Source organism: Arvicanthis niloticus, chromosome 3 (genome assembly GCF_011762505.2).
Source record: "Arvicanthis niloticus isolate mArvNil1 chromosome 3, mArvNil1.pat.X, whole genome shotgun sequence".
Taxonomy (NCBI): domain Eukaryota; kingdom Metazoa; phylum Chordata; class Mammalia; order Rodentia; family Muridae; genus Arvicanthis; species Arvicanthis niloticus.
The window spans coordinates 123,483,201-123,496,148 of record NC_047660.1 but is presented as its reverse complement, the minus strand read 5'-3'; the positions used below and the strand labels follow the sequence as shown (position 1 = coordinate 123,496,148).

The following is a 12,948-nucleotide window of genomic DNA, read 5'->3' as shown; positions in this document are numbered from 1 at the left end:
CTTACGCTAGTTCATAAGCTGAAGAAGACTTTTCTTTCTTCAGTGTTTGGTCTGGCTGACACTGTAGTGCTCATCTGGCATCTGCTGAGTCAGTGAGTGTACAAGGTGCTATTGTGAAGGGACAGAACTGGACACATCCTCAGAGACTGACCTTCAATGAAATCTATTCTGTGGTTAGGTTTTAGGGGCATGATTAAGCCTAGAAGTTAAATCTACACCGTATTAGACTTAGAAAACCAGAGTTTATTTTAGCCTTCATTAATCTTAAATGAGAACACATATAAGGTGGTAAAAACCACATGAACAATTAAAAATGCCCTTCCATTATTTAGTTTATCTATGGATCTGTAGCATAAAGCCATTTTTGGATGAATACTTCCTATTATAAAGGAAGACATTTAAGCACTTCACAAGACTGCAACGTCTAGACTTAGGTTGAAGATGCCACAGTATTAACAGAACACTCTACAGCTTTCAAACATCAGTGTAACGATCTTACCTCACAAGCTGGAAAATCCTCTTGAGATAAGACTTAATCTCCTTCACAGCTTCCTGCAGTAACCGGCGGTTGGCCCCTACACCCACATAAGTCATTCTATACACTGCAACCAGGGTCTCCACAAGCCTGCCCAGTGGGTGCAGAGGAGTGTCACAGGCCTGAGACCAGAAGCAGGAAACATGATCAGCAGGCAGCAAGAGCAATAGCAATAGGAACCAGTCCATAATAAACCACTTCCATGGTGTCAGGAGTCAGTCAGGGTCAGGAAAACTCAAATACCTTCACTTCCCAAATCTTTAGTCTGTCTGAATTAAGGAGCTATGGTTGGGAATATTTGTTTTGAGATAGGTCTCACACTGTAGGACAGCAGAAGCAACGTCAGTACTTGCTTCTCTTCAAGCTAACATTCCATATACATCCTATGACATGTTTTATTTTTGCTTTTCAAGAATTATGTGTGTGTGATTGCATGCAGATGCCCAGAGGCCAAAGCCTCAGCAGCCTGATGTGGATGCTGGGAGAACTCAGGTCCTCTGCTCCCAACTGCTGAGTCAGCTCTCCAGCACCTGCCCTTTGTTTGTTTTGGAAACAGGGTCCTGGTACTAGCTTAGGTTGGTCTCAAACTTGTGATTCACCTTCCTGCCTTAGCTTCTCAGGGGATAAAATTACAGAAATGTGCCTGGCTGATTTTTGTTAAGTTTAAAATGTTAAAATCTTTCTTGTGATGATACTCTACATCAGGAATTCCACTTTGTCCTTTTTTATGGCTCAGGTTTTCTACTGCAGAAGAGTTAGTAACGGTGTTTTTTACAGAGGATGACTTTGGCTAACAATATTGTACAGCTCAAAACAGGCAGAAGAAAGGACTTTGTTTTTCATCACAAAGACACCTAAGTATCCTGAATCAATCAATATAGAATATATAAATGTACTAGATATCTATCAATTATAAAAAAATAAACCAGAGCCAAGTATAGTGGCTAAAACCTATAATCTCTGCATTTGGGAGGCTCAGGCAGGAGGATTACCCTGAGCTCAAGGCCCAGCTGGGCTATACAGTGAGACCATCTTTTTTAAAAGTCAAAGATTTAGCAAATAAAACAGAGAAAGTAAAACCAATTAGGCTAACATTTGAATGATGACTGTGTTTGTTTGGAGAGTCTACAGGTAGAGTAGAGATGAGACAAGGTTTCATGCCACTCAGCCTGGCTACATATTTTTTAGCAGATGGCCTAGAAGTCCTGGCCCCTTCCATGTGCAGAGACTTCAGGTATCCATGAGCACACCCAGTTCTACAGCTGTTTGATCATTAATTCACAAAACTGAGGTCATTTTGACTTGTTTACCTTTATTAAATACTTCTTGATGTCATCATATTTCTCCACAGAGAAGGCGCCTACATGCTGGGGAATGTACTCCAAACTCTCCAGGGTCTGAGTCTGTGAACGGCTTAGTATTTCTGGACTATGAAGAGGAAGAGGGAAGGCCAGCATTTCACATGAGAACAGCTGTAAATGTGCACCTCGAACAGTCACCAACTGAGGAGGGAGTGGAGCGTCCGGGCAGACCCACCTTGCTCACCGAGCACCTAGCACGGGCCTAACACATTTGTCAATAGCAGCTGACCTGAGCTTATATAAATGTACCCAGTGGTATTGGTTGACCAGAGGGTATATTCACCCAGCACAAGCCTGATGTACTCCACACACCTGACCTGCTACCCAAACGCAAATGAAGAGTAGCAGAAAACCAATTTCTAGAAAATCAATTGCAGCAGCTATACACAGGCATATTTTGTGTTCAAATATCTTGCCTGAAAAAATATATATCTGTCTGTCTGTATGCATGCACCATATATGTGCATATGACCACAGATGCCAGAAGAGAATCCCTATCCCCAAGAACTGGAGTTACAGACAGTGTGAGCCTCCATGTGGGTGCTGGAAATTAAGCCTGGGTCCTTTACAAGAGCAGCCCCTTGTAGAGGCTCTGAGGCTCTTATAAACCTGAGTCCTGTCTCCAGGGGCATTTCTTGGTATTTCAACAGTAAGGAACAGAGCTAACACCTACCTGCAAGCATACTCAGGACTGTTTCAGGGGAAATCAGTTTAAATACTCAGCAATGCTTTTGAGTTAGAAAAGGCAAAGACAGTCTGATGGAGAAAGGATAAAAGCTAAAGGAGAAAGGTGAGCAACAAGTCCATCTATAATTTTCTTTTTATTTTTTTAAAGAATTATTTATATAAGTCACTGTCCTCAGACACACCAGAAGAGGGCATCGAATCCCATTACAGATGGTTATGAGCCACCATGAGGTTGCTGGGAATTGAACTCAGGACCTCTGGAAGAGCAGCCAGTGCTTTTAACCATTGAGCCATCTCTCCAACTCTCCATCTGTAATTTTCTTTTAGTGCTTTGGAAATATTGGGCCATTTCTCCCTGAGCTGCAGGCTCTTACTTACATGCTGCACACACACACACACACACACACACACACACACACACACACACACACACACACTCACTCAATTCACTCACTCACTGACTGTGGGGCTCCGTGTGTGGTGCACACTTTCTTCTAGCCACTGTCAGGATCTTCCTCTTTAAATGTGACTGTGCTGGCTCTGAACATACTTTGGCCAGGAGCTTCCAAGCTCATTGACTTTCAAATCACACTACACTTTGCAATCATATTACATTTGTAGCTGAGTATAGGAGAGCTGATCACTGTCTGGTTTCAAGCTCCTGACTTAACGTGCTCTGCCATGTACTGTGCAGGTGTCTGCTCACCTGTCTCGGTGCTGGCGACGGCTGGTGGTCAAGGCCACAGCAATATTATCCCATGCTTTCCACACTTCCCCGTGACCTGGGCTCTCACAGCCCAGCTGGCGCCAACATTCATCAAACACTGCTCTCCATTTCTCGTCTGCGGCCACTGCCAGGCTTCCCAGCTTCCTGCTGACAGAGTGAGCCGCGCCAGAATTTATCCTTCACCGCATTGTGAAAATTCATCCCCAAGGATAAAGACTTTTTACCATAAACTTCAAATACTTCTGCGACCCAAACTATGTGCACATGTTGTATGTGTGTGTACTCCCTTGCACATGTATAGACATTGTGTGTGTATGTGTGCATGCCAATGTATGTCTGAGCTTTTCTTGACATTTCAGTTCAGAATACTTTTCCTGTCACCAGCATCTGCACCATTCCCAGCAGGGTCATTCCTTTATCTGCACCTGTGCGCTAGGGCATATGCTTTAAGATAGGACTACAGATGAGGCTATCTATATAGGTGGCAGACGACATGACTTCATGGAAGATATAACTTCATAGAAGTTATATCATATTTAAAAAAACAATTTTAAATTTTTGAATTTGCTTTAAAATATTAACCTGCTTTGATGAAAGCATGACAACTCAAAAACATTCAGTAACTACCCCAGTTAGCACTCACAAGGCTTTGGGCTTGTCCTTGTCACTCTCATAGAGGCTAGGTTTGAAGTAGGTCCCAGTGATTTTTATCCCAGATCCCCATTCTCCACTAAAATAACCTTCAATATAATCTCCATTTGGCATAGTCAGTGTTCCCTGGTTAAAGCAAAAGAGAAGCAGAGTTAGAAAAATGTTTACATTTATAGAATTAAGAGGAAAACCAGTACCACACACTTAACACTTTCCTTTGTAATTTGCTTTTTTGACATTCTCAGTTCTGATTAAGAAACAAAAATGCATGCATGCATTTGCCAGAAAGAACACATGAGACAATTCATGGGTAGGGTAAAGAGAAAGAACAGGAGAATGGGAAGACTTTTAGTTGTGTGAAACACACACTGTATCCCAGTCACAGGCCACTGCTGACAGTGTTCAGGAGGGATGTCACAGCTGCTAACATCTATCTGCCTTAGAAAATACCAAACGGTCTAAATCGCTCTCTGAGATTCTATCTTGGGAAAGTGGGATGAGGGAAGGAGCAAACTAAACCCAACATGAAAAGGAAGGATATGAAGAACAGACACCACTGAAATAGAAACCCACGTACTGTGGGAAAACACACATACACTGAATCAGAGTCGGTTTTTTGAAAACATACAAAAGAGTAACTAGAGTATTGTGGTACATTCCTCTAATTCTAGCATGTGGACATGGGGGCCGAAGGACCAGAAGTTCAAGGTCATCCTTGACTACACAGGGGTTTATTGGCCAATTCCTTCCGAGGAGTATCAGAGGTTTAATGGGAAAATATGCTGAGGCAATTAAATATTAATGCACAAAATGTATTTAGACTCTTTAAAAACTGTCTAAAGTCAAGAAAAATAAATGAGAGCATGTAAACAGAAGCACAAAGTTGTTTCCAACCTTTCCACTAAGCGTCCAGTCATCGGAAAATTCTCCTTCATAGATAGTATCATCTTCAGAAAGCAAAACCCCATTTCCCTATATGAAGAAGCAAAACACAAGTCACAAGACAGACCACAGAAGACCTGAAAGTGCACACAGCCACACCCATCATCTGCAAAGTAGAAAATATTAGAAAATAGTTCTAAGAAAGTCACACAGGGCCAGGAATGATGGCTCAGGCCTGGGATACCAGGATCAAGAAACAGTAGCAGTTTTTCGATGAGTTCCAGGCCAGGCAGGGAGTCATACAGGGAGTCCCAGCCTGGTCTGGATTACAGACTACAACCTCATCTCAAGAAGCCAAAACAAAAGTATAACATTAATTAAAAGATAACTTAAAGGTTGGGGACATAGGAGATTTCAAAAGCTGATACGAAACACATATAAACAGTCCACTCACCGCCATTTTGTTAAGGTGGAAGTTGCCTTCGTAGTATAACCCAAACTGGGTGACCACCACCCCATGCCCTTGGCATACATCATCCTGCCACATTCCCATGTACTTCTCTCCCCTGCACAGAAATAAGAAAACTAAGATAAAAGCCAAATAAAACAAGGACAAAGTAAGAAAAAAACTCCTCTTACAGGGACCTCAATTACACGCCTGGTCTGGACTGCTGCTATCATCCTGGTCAAAGTGGCTCACTCCATCTCCTCAAAGAGAAGATGGTGTGATAGCCAAGGACATGTCAGTCATGCTGCATTCCCACAGGAGCCTGACACACAACCCAGCAGACTGAGAACACTCCACATACTCTTCGATAACTTCAAGATGTGTTATTAAATGTCTATGGTGGAGTGTCCTTTAATTCCCAACACTCAGGAGGCAGATCTCCGAGAGACCAAGACCAGCCAGAGTACACAATGTGATTCTGTCACATAATAAAATATGTAATTAAAAAGGAACATCACAAATTTAAAGTATAATTGAATCAAAACTTTGAATAATTTTCCTTCCTAAAGTTTGTCATAAAACATTTAACTTTTACCTACTTAAACTTAGAAGGTTTTTTCTTTTTTACCATCTCTACTAAAAGAATAAAATATGAATTAGGTATGGCGGGCCACTGTTACAATCCTACCACTTGGAAGGATAAGTCGGGAGGATCAAGTTTGAGCCAGACCTAGGCTAGAGAGAAGGATCTTTTCTCAAAGAGAGAAGAAAAACATAAAATAAGGTAGGAAGTAGCTTGGTGGTACATGCTCAAAGCCCTGGCTAGAGATGGGTAAGAGGGAGGCAGAGGTATATAAACCACTTGTTAAATCATACAGTTTGCTGGGCATGGCGGTGCATACCTTAAACCCAACACTCAGGAGGCAGAGGGTCTCTGTGAGCTGCAGGCCAGCACCATCTGCATTATGAGTCCCAGCCCACCCAAGGGTACATAGTGAGATCTTGTCTCAAAAAAAGAAAAAATATCTATGGTTTGGAGATTTAAAAAAAAAATTAAAATTTTTACATGTTATATATTCAATTTGTGTGTTTGAGGGTGGGGCACGAATGTATGGAAGTCACAGGACAATCTGTGGAGTCAGTTTTCTCTTCTACCACGTGTCCAGAGATGGAACTCAGGTCCTTAGGCCTAGTAACAAATGTCTTTACCACAGAGTCATCTTGCTGGCCCATAAAAGTAATTAAAAAGAAATTCACATTATGACAGAACCTGGTGGCACATGCCTATAATCCTAATATAATGAGAGGAACTCAGGGAGGGGATCAGGAGTTCAAGGCTAGCTTTAAGGCTATCCTTAACTCACTCAAATAAACAAACAAAAACACAAAATAAATTTCCCATATTACAGAAGCTATGGTGCTTAACATAAAGAGGGGTACTGCATTAAATCCAAAGTAAATTAGAGCAAATCAAATATGAGAGCAGAAGAATAAGCCTGCTCTCTACGGCTTGGTTACCTGAGTTTAAGGAGGTGTATGAGCATGACAGGAAGGTGTACTATACTTAACATAGTCTATGTCCAGCCCCGATGGTGCTGGTCTGTTACTAATCTCTTCTGCCCATTCCTGCTTCCTACTGACTTTCATTAAAGGTTTTTTTCTGTATAATAAAGACCTAGAAGGCACAGGATGAAAGTCAGTTGGTGGATGCTTGCCTAGCACACCCAAAGCTGTGGTTTTGAGCCTCAGGACTGCATAAACCAGGCATGGTGGCACACACCTGTAATCCTAGCACTTAGAAGATATAGACTGGAGGGTCTGAAATTTAGGTTCATCCTTGACTGTATAGACAATCTGAGACCACCTTGGGCTACAGAGCTGATCTCAAATGAAATTAATTAATTAATTAAAAGATCTGGAAGCTTTTTTGAGGTCATAAAACCTTTGTATACGTAAAAATGTAGGGAAAAAAAAAAAAAAACAGTATCCATGTGAATTCTGAATGTCCCTGACTTTGTGAAGTAGTTTATTGTTTGGCCCATAAGGAGAAAAAAAAAGATTCCTGATCCCTGTTTCTTTATGGTAAGTTCTCTTTTTCTTTTCTTTGGTGTGCTGGGTGAAGTGAACTAAGTCTCACTATATAGCCCAGGCTAGCCTCAAACTTTAGACGTTCCTGCCTCAGCTTCCCTCAGCTGGGATTACAAGCACACACCTCTAAGTGCCACCATCCCAAACCAAAAAGTTTCCTTAATGCTGTCAAATTAAGATGCTACAGCTGGTGTTTCTTGGTCTTCTGGCTAAGACTAAGTGTAAGACGTTCTAGTCTTCATCATTGGGGGGGCCAGAGACATGGCTCAGCAATAAAGAGCTTGTACTGTTCTTACAGAGGACCAGCGTTCAGTTCCCACCCCCCACATCTGCAGCTCACAACCCCTGGTAACTCCAGCTCCAGGGTATTATCCAATGCTCCCTTCTGTCCTCCTCAGACAATGCACTCATATTGCACAGGCATGCATTCACACACGTGCACACACATGCATGCATGCATGCTCGCTCATTTGTGAGCTCAAATAATTAAAAGTAAGGAAATAGCATGAGGGGGTAGGAACATTATCTTCTCACTGTACACACTGAGACAGAAGCAGAGGACTGTACCTGGTGATATCATCAAAGACACCATATCCTGCTTTCTTATCCATCACCCACTGGCCAATGAACATGCTAGGAGAAGAAGAAGTCAGTTTCCCACTCCGGAGAAGACCATGCCCATGGCGCATGTTATCTTGAAAGCAGCCTTCAAACACTTCACCAGAGGCATAGCTGTGGTTGGAAAGGACAGAAAGATAATAGGCACATTACAAAGTGCTTATGGGTAGCTAAAATTATACTTACTATTATTGAGCATTTAAAAATCAAAAACCCTCTAGTTTGAAGAACTGAGCCCCAAAAATCAAAGGTAACATGAATAATATTTTGCATTAACATGAAAAATGTGTTTAGTCTCTTATAGGAATAAAATAATGAGCTATCAACGAGAACGAAGAAGGCATAAAGTTTTCTCTAGATTAGAGTCGAGTAAAGAAATCGACTTCTAGGTAAGACTTGTGTAGAAATCAGGGTTTATTGTATAGGTACAATGGAGATGTGAGACACATTTAATATTACATCATGCCATAAAGGAAGGGAAGCTCTTTCAATGAAGACTTTGCACACAGTTTTGGTTAATAAAAAGATAAAATCTACTCCTTAGAAATTCTGTCCACGCAAGCTTTAGTTTTACACGGATCTCTGAAGAGGCAACATGAGACCAGCAACCTTTGCGATGCAGGTGGTTACCTGTAGACTCCTTGTCCACACATTTTCCCCTCTTTCCAATGGCCTACATAATGGTCTTCTTTGTTCAGGGCCTTGTTAGGGATTCTGTATTCACCGTATCTGCCAAGGAGAATAACAAGGAGATACACAGATGCAAAGTCTGAGAGAAGTGGACCCCAGGCCTGCTCCTGAGTCACCTGTGAAATGCTTTATTCTAAGGCTAATGAGAAGCAGGGCATCTGTGTCCTCGCCTGTCTTTGTCACTACTTCACAGCATCCCTCCGGTAAGTCATGGTAGATAACAGCTCCCACATCTCTCTAGTAAGTAGAGTAAAGCAGATAATACAAAGTCCGCTTTCCTTCTAAACCTATTGAAGATCTTGAAATCACAAAATCTGACATTATCACTCATGTACATTAACTTCTCCAGTTTATATATCTTTTAATAGTAAGATAATTTGTTTCTTTAAGAGGACACAAAATATCTAACTGCCATAAATTTTTCTTGTAGATATATATATTTGGAATGTTAGAAAATCTAACAGGACAGACCATGGATGGTTTAGTGGGTAAAAGCATTAGCTACCTGCTGTCAACTTGGTGGCCCAAATTCAAATCCTCTGTATTCACATAGTGGAAGGAGAAAACTGGATGCCAAAGTTGTCCTCTAGACACACATGGGGCATGGCACATGTGTACCCAGACACATACATTACACTGAATGAATGAATGAATGAATGAATATGACAAAAAAACCCAGAACAAACTTATCCAAAATTGATGTCAGTACAGTATTACAATAATGTTACTGCAAAATTCCCCTTTTAACAGGGAAACAAATTTGAAACTACTTAAAAGCAGGCCTAAGGTGCAGGTCAGTAGTAGAGCACTTGCCCAATATTCCCAAGACCCTAGAGTCCATCCTCGACACAGCAAGCTCGGGGAGGGATGGGGTGGTTATTTCTGTAAAACCACTAAAAATAAAATTCCTCTATGTCCTCTGTGTAAAGGCGACAGTGCTGTGTCATCTGGCTCACATAAATATCCTCAATGTCTACAAGCCCATATATCTTCTATGTGAATCCTAACACAGCATCCCATGCCTACACAACACAAATCAACCGCTTGTTTGAAAAGCAACTCCCAACATTAAGTAACTTGTGACCAGATTAAATTACTCTCTGACTTTAAGCCGTATGCTTACCCATCTTCCAGGCCATTCCTGAACATGCCAGAATACATCTTTCCATCGGGCCACTTCAGAACACCCCTGCAAGGCATAAGCAAAAAGTAGTAACTGTCTACTAACGTTTCAGATAAATAATGCTCTTACCATCATGTGACTGGAAACCTTTCCTTCCCTGGAAACAAATATGAAGCATTCTTCACCTGCCATGAGGCTTCCCTGAAAGCCAGCGCCCGTCGTAAGTGGCATCCTTTAGGCGGGTATCTTTGTAGAAAGTGTATTTGGCACTTCTTGAGATGGGTGGTTCCTGTCTCTGAACACTGCTGCCACCTCCATAAAGTGGGAAATCGGATGTCCCCCTCAAAGCCTGATCCACAGCTTGGCTGATAGCCCGAAGCCACTTGGTCTGAAAACAAAAAGCCCATGTCAGCAAGCAATAACCCATTCAGCATTACACTGTGTGACCCAGTTTGCCTGGACCACAGAGTAAGACTCGATAGATAGATAGATAGATAGATAGATAGATAGATAGATAGATAGAATTACAAAGAACAATCAGGCATCATGGAATACTCCTGTACTCCTGACACTTAAGAGAGTTTAATGCAGAAAGAATTCAAGGCTAGCCAGGGCTACATGACAAGACTATTTCAGGAAAACAAAACAAAAAGGCAAAAATCTAGTTTTGATTTAATGGTTATTAATGAAGCAACAACATTTATTTCTTTTTCTACGAATATAAAAGACAGAAAAGGCCAAAGTTAAAAGCAATCACTAACCTTTTCCTGGGGTGTTGAAGAAATGAGCGTGAACTGTTCTTCAGGTGTGGTTATCTTTAAGCCATTCCTAAAATGTTCATTTGGATAAGCACCAATAGATCTAGCAACAGCAGACATCTTCTTCCCCTCCCCGCTCCCCCTCACCCCATGGGGAGAAAAGAACTAGCATAAGGGCTCCTGCTTTAAATCTGAGCTCCACACAAAGGACAAGATACAGAGTAACAGCACTCTGTCACCACAGCATGTGAGCCATGGGGATGCCCACCTGCTGCTAACCATGGTCCTCATACAGGACATTTTATTACCAAGGGGCACTTTACTATCTCATGTGTTGACAAGTGAGAATGAGAAGCCAGCTTCCTAACCCGACCACCCCACTTAAGGAAATAGAAGTAGGAGAGGAGGCACTTACACGCTACCAGCTTCTTCAGAAAGTGGCTCTGCCCAGAGGGTAGCCAAAGGGAACACGTGGTGTGTAGAGAACTGTAGGAAAACATGAAGGCGCATATGTGAGTCCACACCACCCACCGCCCCCAGGTCTCTATCAAGTCTTTCCACAGCATTATAGTACAAGCCCCTTGAGATGATTAAGAACAGGTGGGTGGCATCATCTCTGCTATATCATCATAACCTCTGGTGGGTCTTCCCATCTCTGATACAAGGACCCTCACATGGCTGACACTCATTCTCAAGCTAGAAAAAAACCTTGGCTCAGCATGCAGCTTAAAGAGAGAGGAGGTGTTTCGTTTTTAAGAGTTCCTGCATTCTAAAATTTGAAATGTAAATGTAATATCCAATAAAAAAAGAAAAAAAATAAAAACAGAAAAAAAAAAAAAAAAAAAAAAAGAGTTCCTGCATTCAACCCCAACTAGCAACCACAAAAACAAAAGAAACAAAAGCTCATATACACCGAACACCAGGAGAGAATTCAACATTCTCTTTTATGCAACAATTACAAATAAATCACAACAATGCTTAACAAATTGACAGTACACAGCCATGTGCTAGATGGTACCACTATCATAATACAATGACAGTCCCAAAGCAACAACAAAGAATTCCTTTTGCCTAGTGACCTCATAGCTACCATAGTACACCACACACTCGTGTTTATTATATAATATATTATATGTATATTACATATAATACATGTTATATATACAATATATTATATAGATTATATACATTCAGATACTCTAACGTTTACCATTGTGTTATGGCTGCTAAGAGTCTTCATGTACAATAACCTGCTGTGTGGGTCACAGCCTGGCAGCACCAGGTTGTACCGGACAGCCTGGGTCTACAGTATGCTATACCTCCCAGATTTCTGTGAGAACACTGACATTCATGTAACAGTGAAAGTGCCCAATACCACATTTTCAACACAGCCCATCATGAAACTTCTCACAGCTATCTACTTCCCAAGGCCTCTTTTCGGCTAAGAATCCATCCTACCTGAGCATGGACCAGGGCGTCATTGAAGAGAATGAACCAATTCACAGAAAACCTGCCAGCATGCTGCAGGGAGAGGGCTCGGTTACTGCTCTCACAGAGCAGCCGGCGCTCTGGCTTCCTCAAGGAATCCTACAAGTGAGGGAATAAACGTCAGTGAGCCTTACTTCAGTGTGCAGAGGAGTAAATCTTAAAACTAGATTTAAGAAATATTTAGGGGAATCTTTTAGACATATTTTATTATTGCATCTGATGTTTCCTAAAACTACATTTGAGGAACACACAGGAGACTAAAACAGTAGCAAGCAAACTAAAGGGCAAAGGCTGCAGAGGACCCCTGGGAACCAGGGAAGGTACGAGGATCCAGAACATTCATGATTGCATTCTCAGAAACAAACACATCATTCAATACGACTGCTACCAACAAGCGAGGAGCAGAGAAAGGAGAGCTGGAGGAAGCAGCGACAGTGGGCAGGGTTACCGTCATTTTTCCAGGAAAGGTCTTCCAGAAGCTCAGTGTGTATTCTGCTTCCTTCCTCTTCTTGCCGAGATGGAGAGCAAGAGACTCATAACAAGAACTGGAATCCTGCAGCTTTTGATACTCTGGAGATGTCTAGAGACCAATGAATAAGAGGGTAAGTGCGTAAAACATTGTTCACGAGCTTCAGGCGAGTCATAGTCAACCCAGGCAGACAATTCAGCCTGAGAATACAGGTGGCACAGTAAAGGGAGCCAGGGAACAGGCTGATCTCAGAGTACTCCAGTCAAGTGCGTGTGAACAGGGCAGACACTGGTGCCAGTCCTGGGAAGAGAGCTGCAGAACTGCAGGACTCAGAGAGAGTGGCCTCCTGCTTTGTTCTCAGGGTCCTTTGGTGTTGGACAGGTGGGTTGGATCTAATGATACTACCATGTGAGAAAATACAAA

General features: G+C 41.9%; 1 protein-coding gene across 1 annotated transcript in view; it reads right to left on the bottom strand.

The window, feature by feature from the left end:
- The window catches only part of Als2 (alsin Rho guanine nucleotide exchange factor ALS2), a 66,856-nt gene that overhangs the window by 9,084 nt on the left and 44,824 nt on the right, over positions 1-12,948 (bottom strand). The window contains exons 14-27 of the mRNA XM_076932058.1: positions 12,505-12,636; positions 12,027-12,155; positions 10,984-11,054; positions 10,572-10,638; positions 9,996-10,198; positions 9,811-9,876; positions 8,628-8,726; positions 7,947-8,111; positions 5,298-5,409; positions 4,856-4,933; positions 3,954-4,087; positions 3,290-3,454; positions 1,846-1,963; positions 500-657 (exon numbers count right to left, since the gene is read on the bottom strand). Of these exons, the coding sequence (XP_076788173.1) occupies positions 500-657; positions 1,846-1,963; positions 3,290-3,454; positions 3,954-4,087; positions 4,856-4,933; positions 5,298-5,409; positions 7,947-8,111; positions 8,628-8,726; positions 9,811-9,876; positions 9,996-10,198; positions 10,572-10,638; positions 10,984-11,054; positions 12,027-12,155; positions 12,505-12,636 (1,697 nt within the window). The remainder of the gene's footprint in view (positions 1-499; positions 658-1,845; positions 1,964-3,289; positions 3,455-3,953; positions 4,088-4,855; positions 4,934-5,297; positions 5,410-7,946; positions 8,112-8,627; positions 8,727-9,810; positions 9,877-9,995; positions 10,199-10,571; positions 10,639-10,983; positions 11,055-12,026; positions 12,156-12,504; positions 12,637-12,948) is intronic.